The 20,548-nt window shown below is 49.6% G+C and overlaps 9 protein-coding genes across 14 annotated transcripts; 6 read left to right on the top strand and 3 right to left on the bottom strand.

Moving 5' to 3' along the window:
- The first annotated feature begins 6 nt into the window (after positions 1–6).
- LOC9652368 (ATP synthase subunit b', chloroplastic) lies at positions 7–971 on the top strand. Its single transcript, XM_002966549.2, has one exon. It carries the CDS (start codon positions 177–179, stop codon positions 852–854), a length of 678 nt encoding a protein of 225 aa, XP_002966595.2. The 5' UTR covers positions 7–176; the 3' UTR covers positions 855–971.
- LOC9633672 (methyltransferase-like protein 22) lies at positions 563–2,290 on the bottom strand. 4 transcript variants are annotated; one of them, XM_024671036.1, is made up of 7 exons: positions 2,120–2,290; positions 1,946–2,071; positions 1,825–1,892; positions 1,667–1,769; positions 1,419–1,617; positions 1,046–1,359; positions 563–997 (listed from the first exon to the last, which is right to left on the bottom strand). In XM_024671036.1, exons 1-7 carry the CDS (start codon positions 2,199–2,201, stop codon positions 867–869), a joined length of 1,023 nt encoding a protein of 340 aa, XP_024526804.1. In that variant the 5' UTR covers positions 2,202–2,290; the 3' UTR covers positions 563–866. The 4 variants fall into 4 exon arrangements, with proteins under 4 accessions (XP_024526804.1, XP_024526805.1, XP_024526806.1 ...); XM_024671037.1 differs by having other exon boundaries at positions 1,946–2,044; XM_024671038.1 differs by having other exon boundaries at positions 1,946–2,037; positions 2,120–2,253.
- A 66-nt stretch (positions 2,291–2,356) lies between these two features.
- LOC9633671 (glucan endo-1,3-beta-glucosidase 8) lies at positions 2,357–4,137 on the top strand. Its single transcript, XM_002966548.2, has 2 exons — positions 2,357–2,840; positions 2,915–4,137. The coding sequence occupies exons 1-2, from the start codon at positions 2,491–2,493 to the stop codon at positions 4,011–4,013; spliced, it is 1,449 nt and encodes a 482-aa protein (XP_002966594.1). The 5' UTR covers positions 2,357–2,490; the 3' UTR covers positions 4,014–4,137.
- On the top strand, positions 4,036–7,386 carry LOC9633670 (ion channel CASTOR). Of its 2 annotated transcripts, XM_024671032.1 has the most exons (15): positions 4,036–4,409; positions 4,471–4,587; positions 4,644–4,751; positions 4,823–4,868; positions 4,933–5,039; positions 5,097–5,259; positions 5,315–5,475; positions 5,535–5,654; positions 5,711–5,877; positions 5,932–6,069; positions 6,117–6,252; positions 6,304–6,499; positions 6,553–6,639; positions 6,688–6,830; positions 6,895–7,386. In XM_024671032.1, the coding sequence occupies exons 1-15, from the start codon at positions 4,197–4,199 to the stop codon at positions 7,318–7,320; spliced, it is 2,328 nt and encodes a 775-aa protein (XP_024526800.1). In that variant the 5' UTR covers positions 4,036–4,196; the 3' UTR covers positions 7,321–7,386. The 2 variants fall into 2 exon arrangements, with proteins under 2 accessions (XP_024526800.1, XP_024526801.1); XM_024671033.1 differs by lacking the exons at positions 4,036–4,409; positions 4,471–4,587 and having other exon boundaries at positions 4,642–4,751; positions 4,819–4,868.
- A 7-nt stretch (positions 7,387–7,393) lies between these two features.
- On the top strand, positions 7,394–9,029 carry LOC9652367. 2 transcript variants are annotated; one of them, XM_024671035.1, is made up of 8 exons: positions 7,394–7,517; positions 7,569–7,707; positions 7,758–7,852; positions 7,917–8,034; positions 8,089–8,210; positions 8,266–8,437; positions 8,494–8,637; positions 8,689–9,029. In XM_024671035.1, the coding sequence occupies exons 1-8, from the start codon at positions 7,411–7,413 to the stop codon at positions 8,998–9,000; spliced, it is 1,209 nt and encodes a 402-aa protein (XP_024526803.1). In that variant the 5' UTR covers positions 7,394–7,410; the 3' UTR covers positions 9,001–9,029. The 2 variants fall into 2 exon arrangements, with proteins under 2 accessions (XP_024526803.1, XP_002966592.2); XM_002966546.2 differs by having other exon boundaries at positions 7,394–7,707.
- On the top strand, positions 9,024–10,133 carry LOC112345077 (nuclear speckle splicing regulatory protein 1-like). The gene is made up of 4 exons (XM_024671042.1): positions 9,024–9,193; positions 9,254–9,373; positions 9,432–9,650; positions 9,698–10,133. Exons 1-4 carry the CDS (start codon positions 9,038–9,040, stop codon positions 10,076–10,078), a joined length of 876 nt encoding a protein of 291 aa, XP_024526810.1. The 5' UTR covers positions 9,024–9,037; the 3' UTR covers positions 10,079–10,133.
- LOC9652826 (sodium/proton antiporter 2) lies at positions 10,071–12,760 on the bottom strand. Its single transcript, XM_002966198.2, has 10 exons — positions 12,107–12,760; positions 11,885–12,055; positions 11,701–11,829; positions 11,463–11,639; positions 11,286–11,392; positions 11,113–11,233; positions 11,001–11,062; positions 10,641–10,943; positions 10,287–10,581; positions 10,071–10,224 (listed from the first exon to the last, which is right to left on the bottom strand). Exons 1-10 carry the CDS (start codon positions 12,350–12,352, stop codon positions 10,108–10,110), a joined length of 1,728 nt encoding a protein of 575 aa, XP_002966244.2. The 5' UTR covers positions 12,353–12,760; the 3' UTR covers positions 10,071–10,107.
- Positions 12,761–12,798: 38 nt separating this feature from the next.
- Positions 12,799–20,024, top strand: LOC9652366 (myosin-11). The gene is made up of 38 exons (XM_024671031.1): positions 12,799–12,973; positions 13,202–13,327; positions 13,401–13,544; positions 13,607–13,752; positions 13,806–13,962; positions 14,019–14,077; positions 14,131–14,287; positions 14,348–14,497; positions 14,548–14,684; positions 14,733–14,879; positions 14,942–15,043; positions 15,099–15,156; positions 15,214–15,315; positions 15,368–15,405; positions 15,456–15,582; positions 15,631–15,804; positions 15,868–15,999; positions 16,056–16,165; positions 16,220–16,458; positions 16,515–16,720; positions 16,781–16,900; positions 16,952–17,050; positions 17,106–17,327; positions 17,385–17,524; positions 17,573–17,687; positions 17,737–17,787; positions 17,850–17,933; positions 17,983–18,153; positions 18,210–18,356; positions 18,407–18,592; positions 18,642–18,779; positions 18,827–18,897; positions 18,950–19,049; positions 19,106–19,162; positions 19,213–19,269; positions 19,327–19,407; positions 19,462–19,544; positions 19,612–20,024. The coding sequence occupies exons 1-38, from the start codon at positions 12,971–12,973 to the stop codon at positions 19,733–19,735; spliced, it is 4,560 nt and encodes a 1,519-aa protein (XP_024526799.1). The 5' UTR covers positions 12,799–12,970; the 3' UTR covers positions 19,736–20,024.
- LOC112345201 lies at positions 20,022–20,533 on the bottom strand. The gene is made up of 2 exons (XM_024671516.1): positions 20,368–20,533; positions 20,022–20,317 (listed from the first exon to the last, which is right to left on the bottom strand). The coding sequence occupies exons 1-2, from the start codon at positions 20,531–20,533 to the stop codon at positions 20,022–20,024; spliced, it is 462 nt and encodes a 153-aa protein (XP_024527284.1).
- Between the last annotated feature and the right edge of the window lie 15 nt (positions 20,534–20,548).

Raw genomic sequence — 20,548 nt, 5'->3', positions numbered from 1 at the left:
TAAAAGCCCGTCTGTTTTAACGGAATCCCCTGCATTCTAGGGCTGGAGGCTCCGTGACTTGATCCTGGGCGTTGGCTCCTCCATCCGACGGACGTGAGCTCCCAGACCCCGTGAGCCTTGTCTCGCTAGGAATATCATCCGTCTATCGTCCCGGTTTGTGGTTTTGTGGCGTGGCTATGGCGACTTGCAGCGCGGGAGCTCTCGTCATCCGGTGCCCAGTGTCGGCGTCCCTATGCAAGGGATCGCCGGCGAGCTGCAAAGCCAAGGTTGGTGCTAGCCCCCAGGAATGGCTGGTGAAGAGATTGAGCAGAGCTTTCGACGGTGCTAGCTTGCGGAATGCGGCATTCGGGGCTCTCAACTTGGCCACGCTCAGCTTGCCCGCGGCGCTTGCCTTGGCCGCCGAGGAAAAGAAGGAGCCCGGCAAACTCTTCGACTTCGACGCCACGCTGCCCATCATCGTCGCCGAGTTCCTGTTCCTCATGGTGGCTCTGGACAAGATCTGGTTCACCCCCGTCGGCAAAATCATGGACGAGCGGGACGAGATGATCCGCAACAAGCTGGAGAGCGTCAAGGACAACTCGGAGGAGATTAAGAAGCTCCAAGACGAAGCCGAGGCGTTGATTCAGGCGGCCAGAGCCGAGACCACCGCCGCACTGAACAAGATGAAGAAGGAGACCGCCGCGGAGCTGGAGGCCAAACTGCAAAAATCAAGGGAGCGAATCGAGCAGGAGCTGGCTCAAGCTCTCGCCAACTTGGAAGAGCAAAAGCAGGAGACGCTCAAGAGCCTGGAGACGCAAGTGCAGGAGCTCAGCGACAAGATCGTGGAGAAGGTCCTTCCGGTCAAGGCCAAATAGTGCTCTCCGCTTTCACTGCCTCTGTGGCGCTGCACATATCTCCCATAGCTCCAAGTCTGTACCGCGATCGTATTCCATAATGTATTTTGGGACCGTGAAATCATCCAAACGTTTGCCGAGGAATGCAGCACTGGTGTTTTCCCCTGCACCATCCTAGATCAGGCTGACGAGGAACGACCAGATGAGAATACCTTCTACGCTCAGGTGTCCAACAAAGTTTGCATAGCCATTGGCTACCACGTCCAGCGCGTCCATGGAAAAATTGTAGCGCTTCTCAAGTCCAAGGTAGAGTGCCTGTGCACCAGGTGGAGTGAGAAGGAACTCGAGAGCTTTAAGGTAGGACTTTGGCTCAACTTTGTTTGATCCAGGAAGGAGCATCTTTGACACAGCTCGGAAGAAAGCATCGGTCAAGTCGTCGCTGTAGATGACATCTGCGGCCAGAAAGATGGTGGCGTCCTCCACATCCTTGAGATCCTGTTGGCTCCAAAGGTACGGAGAGCTCGTCCTGTGGAGTAAAGCAAGCGTCAAGCGGATTGAAAGAACAATTGGGGAACACAAACTCACGCTGCCTGTTGCATGTTTGTCGTCCGGGGTGGCCAGCCTTCCTCCCAATCCAGCTCTCGCACTCTAACGCCGGACTCGCCCCGAAGAAAGGACTCGCGGTTTGCAAAAACGTTCCGAGAGCAGTTGTCAAGCACATCCGCACCCCTGTCCGTCAGGAAAACGAGCTTGGCATGGCGTGCAAGGGTAATGCCTGCTAGTCCTGCAGATGGGGAAACAAATTCACACACGCAGGAAGGAAGCACCTTTACCTGTCCCGCACCCGAATTCCAGAGCCGTGACATTCTCAAAGTCGGAGGTGTTCTTGCACTTGTGGATTATAAAGTCGGCAAGGAGTAGTGCTCCTCTCCACACCTGAGGAGGCATCCGGAATTCATCCACACTGCAAGCTTAGGCGCGCCCGCTGTACCTGCAAACCTACTAGAGGGATGGCGGTGGCCATGTTGTGATATATCAGTATGGACTCTCTCGGCCTGTCTGCACAGTCCCTTTAGATAGCACTCAACACTCCCGGAACTTGGAAAGGTTACCTGGAACCAAAACTGCTGTGCTTCTCCGAGCGACAATGAGATCACCATCGTCGTCCACTCCACTCGTTGTATCCACTTGATGCGCCGCCGAGCTGCGCCCTTGAGCCGATGGAACTTTGTCACTGTCTGCGTAGGAAGATATTTGGGTGGACGATCCGAGCCCAGAGAGTGTACCTGACTTGGCGCTGCTGATTGTGAAGCAGGACACGACGCATCCAGATCCGCATTCCAGATGCACCTCGCTCAAAACCTCCATTTCATAAGCTAGGGCAAATTGACAAGAACTTAGTCTTAAAAGATACTGGTTGCCATGATCAAGGCTCAGCTAGGACTAAAGAAGAAGATGATTGTGAGTGGAAAAAGGGCAAGCAATTCGGCTAGTGACAAGGATCCACGTGTCAGCCTGACGTTTTCAGACACAGCCGACCGTTCCGGGGGGTTTTTCAAACCATGAGGTTGACCTAAAGAGGAGGCGGTGCCACAGGGGACCCTCTTTTCCTGTACGCAGCTAGGTAGCCAAGGGAAAGTGGTGTGAGGCGCCCAAGATGGCGATTCTTGGCCAGCAGCTGCTGCTGGGATTGGTGGCGATGGTGGCGGTGGTGGCGTGGATGGGCGTGTCAGAGGCAGCGCTCGGGGTGAACTATGGCACAATGTCGTCGCACCTTTTGCCCCCAAAGGTTGTGGCGCGGCTGCTCAGGGCCAACAACATCACCCGGGTGAAGCTGTTCGATGCGGATTTCGCAATGGTGAGGGCGTTCGCAGGTACTGACATCGAGGTCATGGTTGCAATCCCCAATGACATGCTTGAAATGATGGCCACTAGCACCGACGCCGCGGAGAGGTGGGTCAAGCGCAATGTCACCCGCTTCTTGATCGATGGTGGCGTCAAGATCAAGTGAGTCCTTTCTTGCTCGCAGCTGACGAGCGCGGTGGAGCTGACATCTTTGTTGTTTGCTTGCCTTGCCGCAGGTACGTGGCGGTGGGCAACGAGCCTTTCCTCACGGCTTACAACGGGAGCTTCATAAGCTCCACTCTGCCGGCGGCGGTGAACATCCACCAGGCGCTGGTGAAGCACAAGGTGGCCGACGAGATCAAGGTCACGGTTCCGCTCAACGCCGACGTGCTGAGTAATGGCGGAGTGAACGTCCCGTCGGCGGGCATTTTCCGGCCCGACATCCAGGACATCATGTCCCAGCTGGTGGCATTCCTCGATCAGAACCAGTGCCCCTTCACCATCAACCTCTACCCCTTCCTCAGCCTGCAGCAGGATGCAAACTTCCCGCGAGAGTTCGCCTTCTTCGACGGGGCCCTGCCACCGACAGTCGACGGCGCTCTTTCCTACACCAACGTCTTCGACGCGTCGTATGATCTCCTGGTATCGGCGCTGCGGAAGAACGGGTTCGGCAACGTCAGCATTCTGGTCGGGGAGGTGGGGTGGCCGACGGATGGCGATCCGAATGCCAACATGGCCAGCGCGCAGAGGTTCTACCGCGGCCTGGCCACGCACGTCGGCCGCGGGACTCCGCTGTCCCCGCGGCCGCTGGACGTGTACCTCTTCTCGCTCACGGACGAGGACCAGAAGAGCATCGCGCCGGGGAACTTTGAGCGGCACTGGGGGATCTACACTTTCGATGGCCAGGCCAAGTACCAGTTGGACCTGAGCGGGAGCGGATCCATCGCGAGCCTGGTGAATGCCCCCGGCGTGGACTACTTGCCGCGCAAGTGGTGTGTTTTGGATCCGGCGGCGGACAGGACGCGGCTGGGCGACAATGTGGCCTACGCTTGCATGTACGCCGACTGCACGTCGCTCATGTATGGCGGCTCCTGCAATGGCATCGGTGGCGACGGCAATGCGTCGTATGCCTTCAACAGCTACTACCAGCTCAAGGGCCAGATGGGGAACAGCTGCTACTTCGATGGCCTCGGCAAAGTCACGGACGTGGATCCGTCGCAAGGGGATTGCAAGTTTAGGATTGGGATTGTGACGGCCGCGTCTCCTCCTCCCGGGTTGTCGGCGGCATCGTCACTGTTGGCCGCCTCCCTGGCGTTTCTCTTCTTGCTTTTCTAAGTAGGCCTCCGGCGACCGCGACGAGTTTGTTCTAGGTAGTATGATTCATCCGCGACGACGACGACGACGACGACGACGACGTGTACAGCCGCAGTTTTCATAATTGTATACCGTATTTTAAGTTTTTGGAAGTCGTCCCTCCATGGTGCGCGTACTTGAAACTGATCACAAGAGAGGGGATGGATGCGAGGCAAATTTAGGGCATATATGTCTGGCCGCGTTTGCAGCGTTGTGCCGCTCTGCACGCCACGCGGCGGGCAGCTGCAGCAATGTAGGTTGCTGCCGCAGCCTCCAATTCTCACTCTCGTCCACAGGCAGCGAGCGTCTTCATCGGCGCGTGTCTCTCAGGCGGATTTGCTGGTCCTGTGCAAGCAAGACAAGACATCAAACTACAAGGTAGCTCTCTTCTACCGCAACTTTGCTTCTTGTTATATTTTCTTTCTTCTATTGTCAAAAGGAAACTCGATTCACTAAGCTACTAGCATGCATTTCGTTGGGTGTCGCCATGGGAGCTCTCGGATTTCCGGGCCGTATCAAGGCAAGGGACCACCTGGCTTATGCTGCTACAGCGGAGGTAGGCTTGCTTTTCATCGCATTAGCATGTATGACACAGATCCTTGCGAAGAACAGATAGTGATTACTACGGCGCCTGTTCAAGCTCCAAATCAGATTGCTACGCTGAAAGACAAAGCCATGTACGCGCTGGATTATTTCTTCGCCACGAAACCGGCTGGAAAGGTGAGACTTTTTAAAAAATCTCGTTAACCTCGCTGTTTTCGTGCTAACGCAGCGTCTTTCTTTGTAGCTAGGCCATCATGCTCATTGCCATATGCGCGCTCATGACGGCTCTCGGTGGTATGCATGACAAGTTAGATAGATATGCATGTCTTCTAGTTGGAGATAATGTTTTAGTGTGCAGGTTTTCTCTATTTCCAATTTGCAATTCCACAGACATCCAAGGACTTGCCAGAGTCATTCTGGACGGCCTGGACGTTCATTGCAGACTCCGGTGCTCATGCGAGCGAGGTGACAACGTTTGCTTTCGCCTTGCGTGCGTTGTTCCTCACTCTTTAGTGCACTCAGGACACTTTCCGTAAGAGACTTGTCGCGGTTCCGATCAGCATAGGGGGAATGTTTTTCTTCGCGCTGCTGGTCGGGCTGATGACCGATGCCGTTGCCAGTAAAGTGGACCAGTTGAGTAAAGGAGAGAGTAGAGTACTTGAGGAGAACCACACGCTGATTATCGGTGAGTCAAGCCTATTACGTTTACTGTTTACTTCAACAAGCTTTAACGATTCTAGGATGGACGAAGAAAACAATACCACTAGTGAAGGAGCTCGCGATAGCAAATAAAACTCGGGGAAACAAGAGAAGCATCGTCATTTTAGGAGATGCTCCAAAAGAGGAGATGGATGGTGATTTAAAGCAGAACCTTCCTCTGCCTGATCGGTTCGGGACGAAAGTGAGCTTCTAGTTATTGTATTTGACAATTTCTCCGGATTTCTTTCACATTCACATCAGGTGGTTACCAGGAGTGGATCTGCTGCATCGATAGATGATTTAAAGCTATGCTCTGCATCCTTGGCGAGAACCATTGTCGTTTTGTCACCCGCATTGAGCCCGCTAAAAGCAGATGCTATTGTAAGTATGTTGCAAGCTTCAAGTGTATTTCGTTGAAAACGTTTACTGCAATGCAGGTTATCCAGACATGCATTTTACTTGCAAACTCTCCAGAGATACGTGCTGACATAATTGCAGAACTGGCAGAACTTGATCATGTGTCTGAATTGCAAGGAATTATTGGCACCCTTCTTCCTTTCGGCCAGTCTAAGATGCTGAAGGCATCTACGAGCCCTTACATGAGGTATTTAAGCTGATTACAGAGCTCTAACTGCCATCTGAAAGTATGGTTGCGCAGACGACGGAAAATGGTGCCGGTTGCTACGGGTGACATGGCTTTACGAATAATGGTGAAACGGGCACTTGAACCAGGAACTGTAGAAGTTTTGAAAGAGCTTTTACAGTTTGAAGGTTGCGAATTCCGTCTTAAATATTGGTACTGTGTTTGGAATACTTTTTTGCGGTTCACAAACTTGTCTGTAGGCCGGAGCTCGTGGGGAGGAAATTTTCAGAAATGATTTTTCTTTTTCCGGATGCTATCCCTTGCGGTTTGAGGAAGACACTTCCGTCTGGCCAGAGCTGTACACTTGTAAATCCTCCACCAGAAACTGTCATCGAGGTTGGATCTGTGCTGGATGGTTTTGATGCTAATCATCTAAAATGTGTGAAGGAAGGTGATAGGTTGCTGGTGATTTCAGAGAACGATGAAAGCTACAAGCCTGCTGCAACATTGTACGTGCCTCCCCATGTACCGAGCTTGACTACAAAGGCCAGCCACAAGAAGCCGAGTCTCAACGTGCTTATTGTTGGATGGAGAAACGACCTTGACGACGTGCTGCGTCTGATAGATTCGTCTGTTTCAAGAGGTAAGACTTTTGTTTTAAAGCCCATGTATAAAAATGGAGGCTTTGTTGTGCAGGGAGTCAAGTCACTGTCCTCTCAATTGTAAAACCGCAGGAGCTGCTTGAGGACGATTTCAAGCTGAAACATGCGAGCATTCGACATAGTAAGCCCATCTGAGATCCACTTTGTCTCTAACATGCCTCTCTCTCAGTATACGGAGATCCATTGTCTCTTAAAGTTCTTAAAGAGTTGCCGGTAGAAGCTTTTGACAAAGTTATAATATTGATGGATGAAGACAAGGGTCCGGATCTCAATAACACGGCAGTAACCGCGATGTTCATCCGCCATATACAGGTTTGGTGTTATCCTTCTTATTCAGCTAGCTCAGTTTTCTTTTTCTGTCTTCGTGTGGAATCAGATTGAAAGAGGCCGAAAGGACTCGACAATTGTGGCCGAGTTACCGACGTTGGAAGATACTGCACTCCAGGAAGTGCATGGTGCGTGGTTGGACGATACAGTCGATCCAGATTACCTTCAAGCCATGGTTCTTGCCAACCTTGCCGAGGACGTGGACGTGGGATCCGTCCTGGACAAGGTCGTGGGGGATTCGCAGAACACAATGGTGCTACAGCAGGTGACGAGCTACCTCCAGGGCGATGTCGAATCAGAGAAACTCACTTTCTGGGAACTGCAAGCTCGAGCGGTCCAGAAAGGGGAGATTATAGTTGCTCACAAATGCGCAGCTAATGGGAACCAGTGGGTGACGAATCCTCCCAACAAGTCGGAGAAGCTAGCTTGGGTGGCGGGCGACGAGCTCCTTGTTCTTCCAAGAGCTTCTTCCTGAGCGTAAGAACATATGCCGTGTTTGGTAATGTAATTGCATTACATTGTGGTCATAAGTTGCTAGGTACCAAGGCTTTGTTTCAATACCGGCATGGCAGTAGCAACATCCTCGTGTGGATGCTTGCTGCCATCTCGTGCTCTCAACCATTCTGTCCGAACCAGGGGCAGTAGAGCCGTCTTTCTTCGTAGAGTAGAGTGGTCAGTCGTTTTGAGGCCGATGCGCTCACCAGTGCTTGTGCATTGCAGCAGTAATGCAGCGGAGTCTACAGCAGAACCGAAGCCAAATGACGATGAGGAAAATGAAGATGACGATGATGATAAGAAGGCGTTTGAAAGGCTGGAGCAGTATATCGAGCTAAATCGCGGGTCTTGGAGTGGCACATTCACGGTATGGTTGTTTTTTGTTTCAGCTCTAAAGTTTTAATTGTTGGGCAGTAGCAATACGACTGTCTCGGCAAGGTGCTAGCGTGCATTCCCATCAAGCTGAGAGCGAATGTTTACGGCAAAGGGGAGCACCTTGCTCTCTACCAAACGTAAGCGCCATGGCTATGGCCCAATTGCTTATGAACTTATCGTTTATTATCTTTGCATTTCTAGTCTTTGCGTGAAGCAAGCAGAGTCGTCGACATCGTTCTCTGGGGATGCTGAGGATGTACAATGGCTTGAATTCAATCTTGCAGATTTAGATTCGGTGACAATCAACCAGCGCCACCGGGTAAGCTCAAGGCTTGAAAGTGCTGAGTAAACTAGAGGCTTGTTTGGATCACAGGTTGGATACTTTGGCGACGAGAAAGCATACTGTCTGTCGCATTTGACTGCCAAGGTGCTGGACGTGGTGCTGAGAGCTGGAGTACTTGGAGAGAATGACGACGAGGAACAAGATTATTTCCCGTAAGTTCTCTAGATAAGTGATGGAAGTGACTGAGTCTTTGTTAAATCCGTGCAGGGGTGTCAAGCTTCCATGTCGGAGGCCAGCTCTGGTTAACGAGAGCTGTATGTTCTCGGCTAGTGGGAACAGCCGAGTTCGTGCATTCCACGTCTTGAATCCTCAAGGCCTGCTCGACATGATCGGTGTGTTCCACGAGAACAAAGACGGCGAAGCTCCGGAATCCATGCGGGTGAGCAAATCATTTCCTCCTTTTCTTCAGGAGTATTGATCTGGTTTGGTGCACAGAACGATTGTACCGGCTTGGATCGTTTGGTTGGAGTATGGTCTGGCCGCGCAGTCACCCAAAGAACAGGAATGTATGGTTCCACAATCGCTGAGGAGTACTTGGACTTTCGGGTTGACATGAATGACAAGAGCGAGATCACGCAGGTAAGATGGAGATGAGTTCGCTTTCTTTCTTTTCCCAACGAGAGCTTTCAGACAATCTCGAGCTCCAGCAGCTCGAATTCAGAGGCCGGGGCAACGAATAAGCAGACGAACCTGACAGTCAAAGGCATGGCGTCGGGTAACTTGGTGAGATTCACAGATGGTTTGCAGTCGACTCTCCTTCCCGGTGGAATGTGCATCACTGCTCCCATCAGTGTCGGGAATTGCGTTAAGAAGAGTCGCTCCTTCTTCCTCGAGTTTGCGTGGATCGAGTCGCCCAACCAGCGGCGACGGATCATTCGGACTTACGACACGACAGGGGTGGTAGTGTCCACAACTCTGTGCAACGAGAGCAAGCAAATTTAAGGCCGGCCCCTGTTTTAGGGTTCCTGAGATTTAGGGTATGTCGAAGTATGGTCTCCAGCTGCGTGGATCCAAAACGCTGGCCAAGCCGGCGGCAGCCAAGTCGGTTCCAGCAGTCTTCAACGATGACGACGACGACGATAATGTCGAGCGGGAGATTGCCCGCCAGGCTGCCAAGCAGAGGAGCATTCGAGAGGTACGAAATGTAGCACTCCATGAGGAATTTTGGAGGTTTACGCTGTGTGGGATCGAACAGGCGGAGAAGCAGCAGAAGCAAGCTTTAGAACAGGACCCAAGTGCTTTCGACTACGATGGAGTTTATGATAGTATGAAGTCGAGCCAAGCTCGTCCGGCACAACGAGCTGTGAAGCGTGAGGTATGGTGTTTGATTCTAATCCTATGAAAAGAATTCTTATCTTCTACTTGTGCTTCAGTCCAAATACATTCCGCACTTGATCGAGAAGGCTAAGCTCCGGGAACGGGAGCACGACATAATCTACGAGAAGCAGCTAGCCAAGGAACGAGCAAAGGAGGATCATTTGTATGGTGACAAAGAAAAATTCGTGACCTCCGCATACAAGAAGAAGCTCGCAGAGCAAGAGAAATGGTTGGCAGAAGAGCGCATGAGAGAGCTTAAGGAAACTGCGGAGGAGGTATGTTTATCGATTCTGCGATGTTGTTATTTGACAGTAACTTCCAGGTCACCAAGCGTGACGACCTCAGCGACTTCTACAGGAACCTGTCAAGGAACGTTGCCTTTGGTGGCGGCGGATCCCACCGTAATGCTGAAAGCTCTCAACGCGCAGATAGAGCTGAAAGCCAAGATCAACGCTCGGCGTCCGAGAATGCATCTCCGAACAACACCACAGAGGCTGCAGACCAAACTCCAGGAAACAAGGAGGAACGAGTCTCAAAAGACACTGACCAGGAAGAACTGCAAACGCAAGAGCCATCCGTCGAAGGACAAGAGCAGCAGGAGCAGCAGCAGCAGCAGGAGAGCGCGGAAGAATCCAGGAAACGGAAAGAAGTGGAAGCAAGGCAACGGTATCTGGCTCGGAAGAAGCTCAAGCCTGTCGCTTAAATGTGTCTGTATCAAAGTTTCGTAAGCTTTTACATGATCGCTGGTACGTCTTGAATGGCGGAACTGAGCATTGCCACGGGTTGATGGTTGACGGCCAAGTAGGCGGCGATGCCTGCAACGTAGCCAGCGAGCGCATAGCCACTCACCTGGACAAAAAAAAAAAAACGAAGTTGAGCCGAATGGAAACGCGAGAAAGAGGAGATCTCACCTTCTTAAAGTACCAGAAGAAGTCAGCCTTTTCCATCCCCATGAAAGCAACACCAGCTGCGGAGCCGATGATGAGCATTGAACCGCCAGTCCCGGCGCAGAAAGCGATGAGCTGCCACAGCTCCGAGTCCATGGGATAGGAGGACACGTCGTACATTCCCATGGTGGCTGCAACCAGTGGAACGTTGTCGATGATGGCTGATGCAAAACCGATGGCAGTAGCAATGAGTTCCACTCCCGGGATGTGGGAGTTTAGGAACGTCGCCAGGTCTTGGAGAACACCAGCGGATTGCAAGCTGTGCCAGAAACAAGAAAGGGGTGTGAGCTTCTAATGAGGAGCGAAAGTTTCACAGACCTTCCCACGGAGAGAAGGATTCCCAGGAAGAACAGGACGCCTTGAGTGTCAATTCGCGACAGTGCCTGCGGCACTTTAAGCTTCTGGCGATTCTCGTCACCATAGTGAATGGCATCCGTCAGAATCCAGAGGACTCCCAGTCCGAAGAGCATCCCGACGTAAGGTGGTAAGCCCGTGAGTGCTTTGAACACGGGCACGAACAGTAAAGCTCCCACTCCTACCGCGAGGACAAGCTTCCCTCGAGGAGCCATTTGCTCGCTAGACATGACTGGCTCCGGAGGTGCTTCTTTGCGAAATTCCTCGCTGCAAAACAAACGCACGAGAGTTTAGAACGTTGCAACATGAACCTGGGTCGGTTACCTCGAAACAGACATCAAGAGCAAGGGAACAGCTAGAGATACAGCCGACGGAATGAATAAACCCTGAGTCCATACCATGTATCAGTCAGCAGCAAAGAGCTACACAGCTATACCTGCATCGTTTTCACTGTTGAGATCTGTCCATGGATCCAAAGCATGGTGGTCGTAACATCACCAATAGGCGTCCAGGCACCACCTGCATTCGCAGCAATGACAACTACGGCGCCGAGTAGCCTACAAACGAGCAGGATATATTGCGGTGAAAAAAGTCTGGAAGTTTACGTACTTCCTTTGCTCCGGGTCGGGGACGAGTTTGCGCAAGAGGGACACCATCACAATAGTTGACGTGAGATTGTCCAGGATGGAGCTCAAGAAGAAGGTGATAATGCCTATCTGAGACATGATAGCTGTGTCTGCTTGAGAAACTCTTGAACAAAGCTTTCACCACGATGGAAACGCTTACCACCCAGAAGAGTGTGCGCGGGTTTCGTGTGCTTATGGAATCTGTGACAAGCTTGAAGCCTTGGTGCGCGTCGACGAGCTCCACGATCGTCATTGCTCCCAAAAGAAAAAAGACGAGCTCGCTAACTTCCTCGGACGACTTTGAGAGCTCCTCCGCAGCGACGTCGGGGGAGTCGGCCTGGAAGAAACGAAAAACGAGAACTAGGAAGTGTAGTGAAGATTCTCCGAGCCGAGCTTACCCCGAGGCTTCTTATCACCCACAATGTAACAGCCATCAACAGGCCAACTCCGCTCTTGTTAAATGCAAGAGACTCCTCAAAAACTATTCCCGCGTAGCCTGCTACGAAAACAATCACCAGGGCTAAATTCTGCACAGCAGCCATGGATCAGAAAAAAAAAGAAAAAAAGAGTAGAATTAGCGACCTGATTTTCTGCCACCCAAGACTGGTTGATGACAGCAACGCCAGCAAGAACAGCAGCACCAATGGCGAAAGCCTTGAACAGATCCGTCTTGGGCTTGTAGTTGGCCTCATACTCGAGCGAGCTCATGTCATCCACCGAGCACAGAGGGTCGCAAGTTCCCGACGGTGATCCCTGTGCATTAATACAAACAGTAAAGAAACTCTACAGCAAACTTAATCTCACCTCGTAGCCTCCTTGGTGCTCATCATCATCCGTGCTAGTGCTAGTACTGCTGCTGCGATCGGCAGGAGTGGCATTGAGTAGCAGCAGGCGTCGAGGATGGAGGCAGGGAGGGCGTGAATTTGGAGTTGCGCGGACGAGCGTGGCGGCCGCGCGTGAAATCCTGGCGTCATGGAAGCTGGGACGAGAGAATGCCGGAGACGAGGGGCCACAAACGGAAGAACCCACTAACCAACTCGTCGCGCCCATCTACCAAATTAACTACAAGCCCCGCCAGGCCACAAGAAGCCGCTAGCCCCGACTGGATGGATCGCCTACCTCTGGATGAAAGGGACTCGCAAGGCCACACACCACGCCGCTAAGTCGCTGTACGATGCCTCCTAGATCTTGTTGTTAGTGGCGTAAGTAATGAAGAGACCGATGGGGGAGCTACAGCAACAGTGATGCGCGCGTTACAATCCAAGAAATCGATTCAAGCGGTCTTCCCCGGATGATCCATTCCATTCCGCCGGTGGCGATCGCTGCGCTGCCGAGAAAGAAAGAGGGAAAGAAAGAGGGCCAAAACCTTCCAAAGGGAGGAAAGAAGAAGCCCTCGTTTTTGTTTTTCTTCCTTTATTCAAAAGGCCCAAAAGCCCCCCAAAGCAAAGCCCTCGTTTCCCTGCCAGTGACCGAGTAAAATAGCATAGCAGTAACTCTCTTCTCGCGAGCAAGAGCCCTAGCGAGCTTGGGGGAAGGGAAGATTTGGGGGCCGAGGCGCCGGGCCGCGATCAGATCTGCGCGCTGCGCATGCTGTCGCCAATTCGGAGGGAATGTGCCGCGCAGCGATCGATCTAGAACAAGGCGTCGCTCGCTAAGCCTGTTGCGGCAATGGTACGTTTGCTGCGATTGATTGGATTCCATCGCTTCCTGCTTGTCGGATTGATTGATTTCGAGGGGTGGAAGCTGTAGCAGATCCACGACTGGGAAAATTTCGAGCTGGTTGCGTGCTTGGATTAGCATTGGCAATGGCATTGTTGACATTGTCTTGGCTCCTTTGGTGTCTCTCTAGGTCACTCCTCCGCAATGTGCATGTGAATATCCTCTGTGTTTGTTTTTCAGGCTGCTGCCAACATCACTGTTGGCTCTCAAGTATGGGTCGAGGATGCTCGGCTCGCTTGGGTGGACGCGGAAGTGGTGCGAATCTCCGGCAATACGATCACAGCTCGAACGAGCTCTGGAACCACGGTGAGGCGAGAAAGATTTTACAAAACGGAGGGAGAAAAGAAACAAACTTTGCGATCACTCTCGCTGTTTGCAGGTCTCGGTAGACGTCGGCCATGCACACCCCAAAGATACCGATACAAAGCCTGGAGGAGTGGACGACATGACAAAGCTGGCATACCTGCACGAGCCTGGGGTTCTTTACAATCTTTCCAGCAGATACGAGCTTGACGAAATCTACGTGAGTTATGCAAAAGCATTGTGTCTTAGAGACAGCTGTAACAAATCTTTGTGCTTCTGCAGACGTACACAGGAAACATTCTCATTGCTGTGAATCCATTCGCCAAGCTCCCGCATCTCTACGATGTTCACATGATGGAGCAGTACAAGGGTGCCCCTCTTGGGGAGCTAAGTCCGCATGTCTTTGCGGTGGCTGACTCGGCGTTCAGGTACCTTTTCCCTACTCTAATGATGCTTCCGTGCCAAGTCCCATAAACTTTAGAGCCATGCTGAATGAGAACAAGAGCCAGGCGATTCTCGTAAGCGGAGAAAGTGGGGCTGGGAAGACAGAGACGACAAAGCTTATCATGCAGTATCTTGCTTACATGGGTGGCCGTGCTGCAACGGATGGCAGAACAGTCGAGCAACAAGTTTTGGAGGTAATTGTTTTTGCTGGTGGTGTCGACTTTCTCATGCTTTTGTTAACCGTCGACAGTCCAATCCGCTTCTCGAAGCTTTTGGTAATGCCAAGACTGTTAGGAATGACAATTCAAGGTAGGCAGCCCATGTCAATAATCGACAAATACTAACTTCGCTCATGTTCGTAGTCGATTTGGCAAGTTTGTCGAGATTCAATTTGACCAGAGCGGGAGAATCTCTGGAGCAGCTGTCCGGACATACTTGCTGGAAAGATCCCGGGTTGTTCAGATTGCTGATCCTGAAAGGAATTACCACTGTTTTTATCAGCTTTGTGCGTCACCTGAGGTTGAAACTATCGTTTCTTGTTGATGACAGTGGCGTTTGTTGACAAAATCTTTTCTACAGGATGTTGAGAAGTATAAACTTGGCGATCCGACAACCTTCCATTACTTGAATCAAAGCAACTGTTATGATCTAAATGGGGTCAACAATAGCAGAGATTACGCCAAAACAAGGAGAGCTATGGATGTTGTTGGCATAAGTCCTGTCGAACAGGTTCGAATGGCTGGTTTGGATCGAGCACTCTCTTATTGGTGATGTTTCAGGAAGCCATCTTCCGAGTCGTAGCGTCCATCCTGCACTTAGGAAACGTTGAATTTGTTCACGGAAAGGAATCAGACTCTTCCAAGCTCAAGGATGACAAGTCGAAGTTTCATCTTGAAGCTGCGGCGGAGCTCCTCAGGTCTGTATTGCCATCCAATAGTGAGTATTTAAGTTTGGACATTTTCAGGTGCGACGTAAAGGGTCTTGGAGATTCATTATGTACGCGTGTTATAGTAACGCGGGACGAAACTATTACCAAAACCCTCGACCCCATGGCAGCAACAGTCAACCGTGACACTCTTGCAAAAACTATCTACGCACGGCTATTTGATTGGTCTATTATCTCCTCGCCCGAGTAGCATTTTCTTAACGCTAACATGTTTGCATTTGCTGCAGGCTTGTAGAGAAGGTCAACAAATCAATTGGCCAGGATTCCAAATCCAAGACGCTGATTGGAGTGCTTGATATATACGGGTTTGAAAGTTTCAAAACAAACAGGTGCGCTTCTTATTGAATGCATTAGATTAGCATTTTAACTTAACTCATCATACAGCTTTGAACAATTCTGCATCAATCTTGCTAATGAAAAATTACAGCAGCATTTTAATCAGGTGAACTAACGCCGTTGTGAAGTTGAGACAGCTGCTAATTGTTTGTTTTGACTGCAGCATGTGTTCAAAATGGAGCAAGAAGAATACACTAAGGAAGCAATAGACTGGAGCTATATAGATTTTGTTGACAATCAAGATGTTCTGGACCTTATTGAAAAAGTAAGGTCATTGAGTTTGTCCATGCTTCTGATATGACATGCAAACTTTTCAGAAACCACTGGGTATCATTGCTCTTCTCGACGAAGCTTGGTAAGGCCAGGGTTTTCTCGGATTGCCTGTGACTTTATCGTCTTGTGCAGCATGTTCCCAAAATCAACCCATGAAACGTTTGCTACAAAACTGTTCCAAACTTTCAAAGCACATAAGAGGTTCAGCAAGCCAAAACTTTCTCGAACTGATTTTACAGTTGCACATTACGCTGGAGAGGTAATGCACCATTGCTGTGGTTTACTCGTTTTTTACTGTTCCTGGCAGGTCACTTACCAAACCGACCTTTTCCTTGATAAAAATAAAGACTATGTTGTGGCTGAACACCAAGCATTGCTAGGATCGTCGAAATGTTCTTTTGTTGCGGGACTGTTTCCGCTGTCCTCAGACGACTTTATGAAATCTTCCTATAAATTTTCCTCCATAGGAACTAGCTTCAAGGTAAGCTCTTATTTTCTTGTGACTGTTTATCTAATTTTTTTTTTTTCCTTTTTGACGTTGCAGCAACAACTGGGATTTCTAATGGAGACATTGAGCTCTACACAACCACATTATATACGGTGCGTTAAACCAAACATGTTCAACAAGCCCGGGCGTTTTGAGAACCCCAACGTCTTACAACAGCTTCGATGTGGTGTATGTTACTTCGGGTTCTCCACGTTTTTATTCTAACTTCTGTCCGGTAAATACAGGGAGTTCTCGAGGCTGTGCGGATAAGCTGCGCTGGCTATCCAAGTAGACGCTTGTTTGACGAATTTTTGGATCGTTTCAGCTTACTTGCACCGGAATTCCTAGATGGCCGGTATGTTTATTGTTCTCTTTCTAAGCTGCATTGAAGATTCGTTTGTGTTTGTAGGTACGACGAAAGGGCGGCAACTGAGAAGCTGCTTCAAAAGCTGAATCTGACTAAATATCAGATTGGTAAAACCAAAGTTTTTCTTCGTGCGGGCCAAATGGCAGAGTTGGATGCTCGGAGGGCGGAACTGCTAGGCAATGCAGCAAGAGTGATACAGAGGCAAGTCCGTACATACCTTGCGCGTAAGGAGTTCTTGGCAATCCGTAAGGCTGCCGTCTGTGTTCAAGCTCACTGGAGAGGTAACACATAACGATTTGTTCTTTCTGTCATTGTATTGTTGTTGGCATTTTTACAGGAAGATGTGCGAGAAAGCTATACGAAAGCATGCGACGGGAGGCTGCAGCTATTTGCATACAGAAACATGTTCGAAGGTGGCACCATCAAAAGGAATTCCAGAGGACTCGTAAGGCAGCAATATTTGTACAGTCCGGCGTCCGTGGGATGGTTGCTCGTAAGGAGTATCGTTTCAAAAGGCAAACAAAGGCTGCGACAGTCATTCAGGTATTTGTAGTTCGCGTTTTAGCCTTATACTGAATTTCTCACTGTTAAACTATGCTGAAGTCCCGGTGGCGAGGCTTTACAGCAAAAAGATATTACAGGAATCTTCGGAAAGCGGCGCTTACAACGCAATGCGCTTGGCGAGGACGTGTTGCCCGCAAAGAACTCAAGAAGCTCAAGATGGTAGGGAACTACTAGCCGCATCAGGATGAAATACTTGACATTTTTTTTCAGGCGGCAAAGGAAACAGGTGCTTTACAAGAGGCTAAAACGAAGCTAGAGAAACGTTGTGAGGAGTTGACTTGGCGTCTCCAGCTGGAAAAACGTTTGCGGGTAAATAATCGGTTTTTGTTGTAGTTTGGTAAACTGAACTGATAAATCTGAGCAGGTTGACTCTGAAGAATCAAAGAATCAGGATATTGCAAAGCTACAGGCGGCAATACAGAACTTGGAAAGTCAGATGGATATGCTAAATGCCTCGTTAGTGAAGGAGAGAACACAGAACAAGAAAGCTATAGGTGACGCAGTGAACGCAGCCCGGCAGTCTGTTGCTTCAGAAGTGCCCGACTCCAAAGTGGACCAACTCGCCAGCGAAAATGAAAAACTGAAGGTTCGTTGTTTGTTCTCCGCTGGGACGAACCACACTGACGTTGATCCGATTCCGTAGGCCTTGGTTGAATCTTTTGAGAAGCGGACTACTGAGCTCAACAACAACTTAGTATCGACCAAGAGAGAAGCTGAAGAGAACCTCAGGAAACTTACTGATGCATTGTCCAAAGTTGAGCAATTACAGGACCTACAGCACAGGTTAGTTAGAACATTTTGCGGAGCAAGCTTCTATGTTTGTGTTTATAGGTCGGAGGAGAAGCTGGCTAACCTGGAGTCCGAGAATCAAGTTCTGAGGCAGCAAGCGCTTGTTATGTCACCACAACGGACACTCAGCAACCGGTTCAAAACACCAGTGTTCCAGGTATGCCTCCAAAGGTTTTGATCACTTTATAGCTGCGAATCACGTGCAGAGGACTCCGGAAAACGGGCACCTTGCAAATGGTGATAACAAAATCATGCCGGTAAGTCTTGAAATTCTCGGGCCTCAATTACGTGTGTCATATACTTTTTACAAAACAAGCAGGAAACCCCTGTCGCCATACAAGCTGAAAAGGAAAATACCGAGACCGAGCAAAAACGCCAGAAGCAACTCACGGACAGGCAGCAGGTCAGCTTTGTTACCAATATTATTGATCAACTGGCTGTTACTCTCACAGGAAAACCAGGACATTCTGCTGCAATGTGTGATGAAGGATGTCGGTTTCAGCCAAAATCGACCTGTTGCGGCCGTTGTAATATACAAGTCTCTCCTACATTGGCGGTCATTTGAAGCCGAAAGGACTAATGTCTTTGACCGGATCATTCAAACTGTTGGAGCTGCAATTGAAGTACGTTTCTGTTGTTGAGTGGCCTGATCTTTATGTTTTCGACAACGGTACTGCAGAGCCAAGAAAACAATGACGTGTTGGCGTACTGGCTGTCTAACACGTCTACATTGTTGTTCCTACTGCAACGCACACTCAAGGCCAGTGGTTCTGGTCCTCAAAGAAGACGTGCACCATCTGTTACACTGTTTGGGAGGATGACTCAGGTTACAATATCTCTCGACTTGAACCGCTTATTGACAACATTTTGTTTCAGGGTTTTATTAAATCATCTCCAGGATCATTTGGCAATGGGGGGCTGGATGCGTCTCGACAAGTGGAAGCCAAGTACCCCGCTTTGCTGTTCAAGCAGCAGCTTACGGCCTACGTTGAAAAGATCTACGGAATACTGCGTGACAACCTGAAAAAGGAAATAACGTCATTGCTCGCGCTTTGCATTCAGGTAGTTTTACTACCTTTCCAGATAGATTTGTGCTACAGTTCTATTGCAGACCCCAAGAACTGCGCGTTCTTTAGGCAAAGCGGGAAGGTCTCCAAATATGGCCTTGGCAGCGCAACAAATGTTGAGTCACTGGCACAGTATAATCAAGAGTTTGACCGGTCTGCTCAACACGCTGAGAGCGAATCATGTGAGAAAGGGACAATTATCGTTTAGTTTCTAATTTTCTTCTTTCAGGCTCCACCGTTTCTTGTTCGAAAGCTGTTCACGCAAATATTCTCGTTCATTAATGTTCAGCTCTTCAACAGGTAATCTGCTAGCTTCACACTAAGATTGTGTTTTGACTTTTTGTACTTCCAGTCTTCTTTTGAGGCGGGAATGCTGTTCTTTTTCAAATGGAGAGTATGTCAAAGCTGGTTTGGCAGAGCTGGAACACTGGGTTTATGAAGCCACCGAAGAGGTGAGGACGTTTTACGGGATTCGTTTTGGGTGTGTAATACGGATCTTTCTGTGCAGTACGCTGGGGCATCTTGGGACGAATTAAAATACATCCGCCAAGCGGTTGGTTTCTTGGTAAGCTACTTACAAGCTCACAGAACTTTTTCTAAGACAAAATTTACCAGGTCATTCATCAAAAGCCCAAAAAGTCACTCGACGAGATTACACATGACCTCTGTCCGGTAACATAAAGACATACAATATGTGTAGGATCGTGAAATATTATCGCTGATGTGCAGGCATTAAGCATCCAGCAACTGTATCGTATCAGCACCATGTACTGGGATGATAAATATGGCACCCACAGTGTTTCTCCAGAGGTGCGTGGGTATTGTTATTGTTTCCCTTGTAACACGCATGGGTGCTGGTCGCAGGTTATTGCAAATATGAGAGTTCTTATGACTGAAGACTCCAACAATGCTGTGAGCAACTCCTTTTTGCTGGACGATGATTCAAGGTGAGCATGCGAATTCTGTCTCAGGCATATAAGATTCTGATGAATGTTTCTTCTTCGTTTGCTTCAGCATTCCATTTTCGGTTGACGACATATCCAAGTCGATGAAGGAGATGGACCTCAACGACATCGATCTGCCACCGCTTTTGAGAGAGAGCAGTGCATTCCATTTTTTGCAGCCTCAGTCGGAATGAGCAACACAGCTCGTCTTCGAAGGCCAGCAAGAAAAGCATGCTTGAAGCTTCGATTTCAGCTCGAGCCAGGTTCCTCTCAACACTATTCTTTTCCATTCGGATTGATTCTTTATACACAGGTAAAAGCAAAAAAGTTGAAAAAAGAAAATCGAAACAAAAAAAAAAAAACAAAAAGCAAAGAGAAGCGGAACATTGTACATTCATCTTTTCATATTCTTGATGGTGTTGTATTGAAAGGACTGTAAAAAATACAAGGAGATGCACTTTTGTAGTTTGTGATGGACCTTTACTTGACGTGTCTTTTCTCGACCAAGTGTTGCTCAATCTCTTTCCAGATTCTTACGTAGGCTGCGGGGCGGGGAGGAGGAGCGGAGCCGAGTGGCACACACTCAATCTCCCAAACGACCACACTCTTGCTTGGCTCGCTTTGAATCGGATGGAAACGCAGCGTACCAACGTAGTGACTGTACAAGTGACTAAAGTCACAGTCTTCCAGCATAGTGTATCGAATCGTCATGGAAGCATCATCGACCAGTTCCAGTCTCTCTTTCGCAAACACCACCTTGGAGCTTCCATCTTGCTCTGCAAATCCAGAAAGCCATTAAGCGTCAAACTTGAGAGTTGCTACTTACTGAGGCCAAGAAGCCTGATGGTACCAGCTTCGCCGCCTCCCACCAGATACTCCACGCTCTGGATCACACCAGGAATGATGCCCGCCAGTGATTTGGCATCCCTGAACGTTTGCCACGCCTCCCACGCTGAAACGTCGAGACCAACTTCGGCCCGGCACACCTCCATAGCTGCAAGAGGAAA

Source organism: Selaginella moellendorffii, unplaced genomic scaffold, assembly GCF_000143415.4.
Source record: "Selaginella moellendorffii unplaced genomic scaffold, v1.0 SELMOscaffold_7, whole genome shotgun sequence".
Classification (NCBI taxonomy): domain Eukaryota; kingdom Viridiplantae; phylum Streptophyta; class Lycopodiopsida; order Selaginellales; family Selaginellaceae; genus Selaginella; species Selaginella moellendorffii.
This window is presented reverse-complemented; position numbering and strand designations above follow the sequence as displayed.

Bases quoted from the DNA above. Each gene is read 5' to 3' on its own strand.
- LOC9652368 (XM_002966549.2), top strand. From the start codon at position 177: ATGGCGACTTGCAGCGCGGGAGCTCTCGTCATCCGGTGCCCAGTGTCG.
- LOC9633672 (XM_002966199.2), bottom strand. From the start codon at position 2,201: ATGGAGGTTTTGAGCGAGGTGCATCTGGAATGCGGATCTGGATGCGTC. The intron at 1,770-1,824 runs GTACAGCGGGCG...ATGCCTCCTCAG, and splicing joins TCCCTCTAGTAGGTTTGCAG to GTGTGGAGAGGAGCACTACT. The intron at 1,618-1,666 runs GTAAAGGTGCTT...CCCCATCTGCAG, and splicing joins GGAATTCGGGTGCGGGACAG to GACTAGCAGGCATTACCCTT.
- LOC9633671 (XM_002966548.2), top strand. From the start codon at position 2,491: ATGGCGATTCTTGGCCAGCAGCTGCTGCTGGGATTGGTGGCGATGGTG. The intron at 2,841-2,914 runs GTGAGTCCTTTC...GCCTTGCCGCAG, and splicing joins GATGGTGGCGTCAAGATCAA to GTACGTGGCGGTGGGCAACG.
- LOC9633670 (XM_024671032.1), top strand. From the start codon at position 4,197: ATGCGAGGCAAATTTAGGGCATATATGTCTGGCCGCGTTTGCAGCGTT. The intron at 4,588-4,643 runs GTAGGCTTGCTT...TGCGAAGAACAG, and splicing joins CTTATGCTGCTACAGCGGAG to ATAGTGATTACTACGGCGCC. The intron at 6,070-6,116 runs GTACTGTGTTTG...ACTTGTCTGTAG, and splicing joins GAATTCCGTCTTAAATATTG to GCCGGAGCTCGTGGGGAGGA.
- LOC9652367 (XM_002966546.2), top strand. From the start codon at position 7,411: ATGGCAGTAGCAACATCCTCGTGTGGATGCTTGCTGCCATCTCGTGCT. The intron at 8,438-8,493 runs GTGAGCAAATCA...TTTGGTGCACAG, and splicing joins AAGCTCCGGAATCCATGCGG to AACGATTGTACCGGCTTGGA. The intron at 8,638-8,688 runs GTAAGATGGAGA...GAGAGCTTTCAG, and splicing joins ACAAGAGCGAGATCACGCAG to ACAATCTCGAGCTCCAGCAG.
- LOC112345077 (XM_024671042.1), top strand. From the start codon at position 9,038: ATGTCGAAGTATGGTCTCCAGCTGCGTGGATCCAAAACGCTGGCCAAG. The intron at 9,374-9,431 runs GTATGGTGTTTG...CTTGTGCTTCAG, and splicing joins AACGAGCTGTGAAGCGTGAG to TCCAAATACATTCCGCACTT. The intron at 9,651-9,697 runs GTATGTTTATCG...AGTAACTTCCAG, and splicing joins TTAAGGAAACTGCGGAGGAG to GTCACCAAGCGTGACGACCT.
- LOC9652826 (XM_002966198.2), bottom strand. From the start codon at position 12,352: ATGGGCGCGACGAGTTGGTTAGTGGGTTCTTCCGTTTGTGGCCCCTCG. The intron at 11,393-11,462 runs GTAAGCGTTTCC...ATCATGTCTCAG, and splicing joins CGCGCACACTCTTCTGGGTG to ATAGGCATTATCACCTTCTT. The intron at 10,944-11,000 runs GTAACCGACCCA...TTTGTTTTGCAG, and splicing joins CTCTTGATGTCTGTTTCGAG to CGAGGAATTTCGCAAAGAAG.
- LOC9652366 (XM_024671031.1), top strand. The intron at 14,880-14,941 runs GTCTATTATCTC...CATTTGCTGCAG, and splicing joins TACGCACGGCTATTTGATTG to GCTTGTAGAGAAGGTCAACA. The intron at 15,044-15,098 runs GTGCGCTTCTTA...CTCATCATACAG, and splicing joins GAAAGTTTCAAAACAAACAG to CTTTGAACAATTCTGCATCA.
- LOC112345201 (XM_024671516.1), bottom strand. From the start codon at position 20,533: ATGGAGGTGTGCCGGGCCGAAGTTGGTCTCGACGTTTCAGCGTGGGAG. The intron at 20,318-20,367 runs GTAAGTAGCAAC...CTGGATTTGCAG, and splicing joins CATCAGGCTTCTTGGCCTCA to AGCAAGATGGAAGCTCCAAG.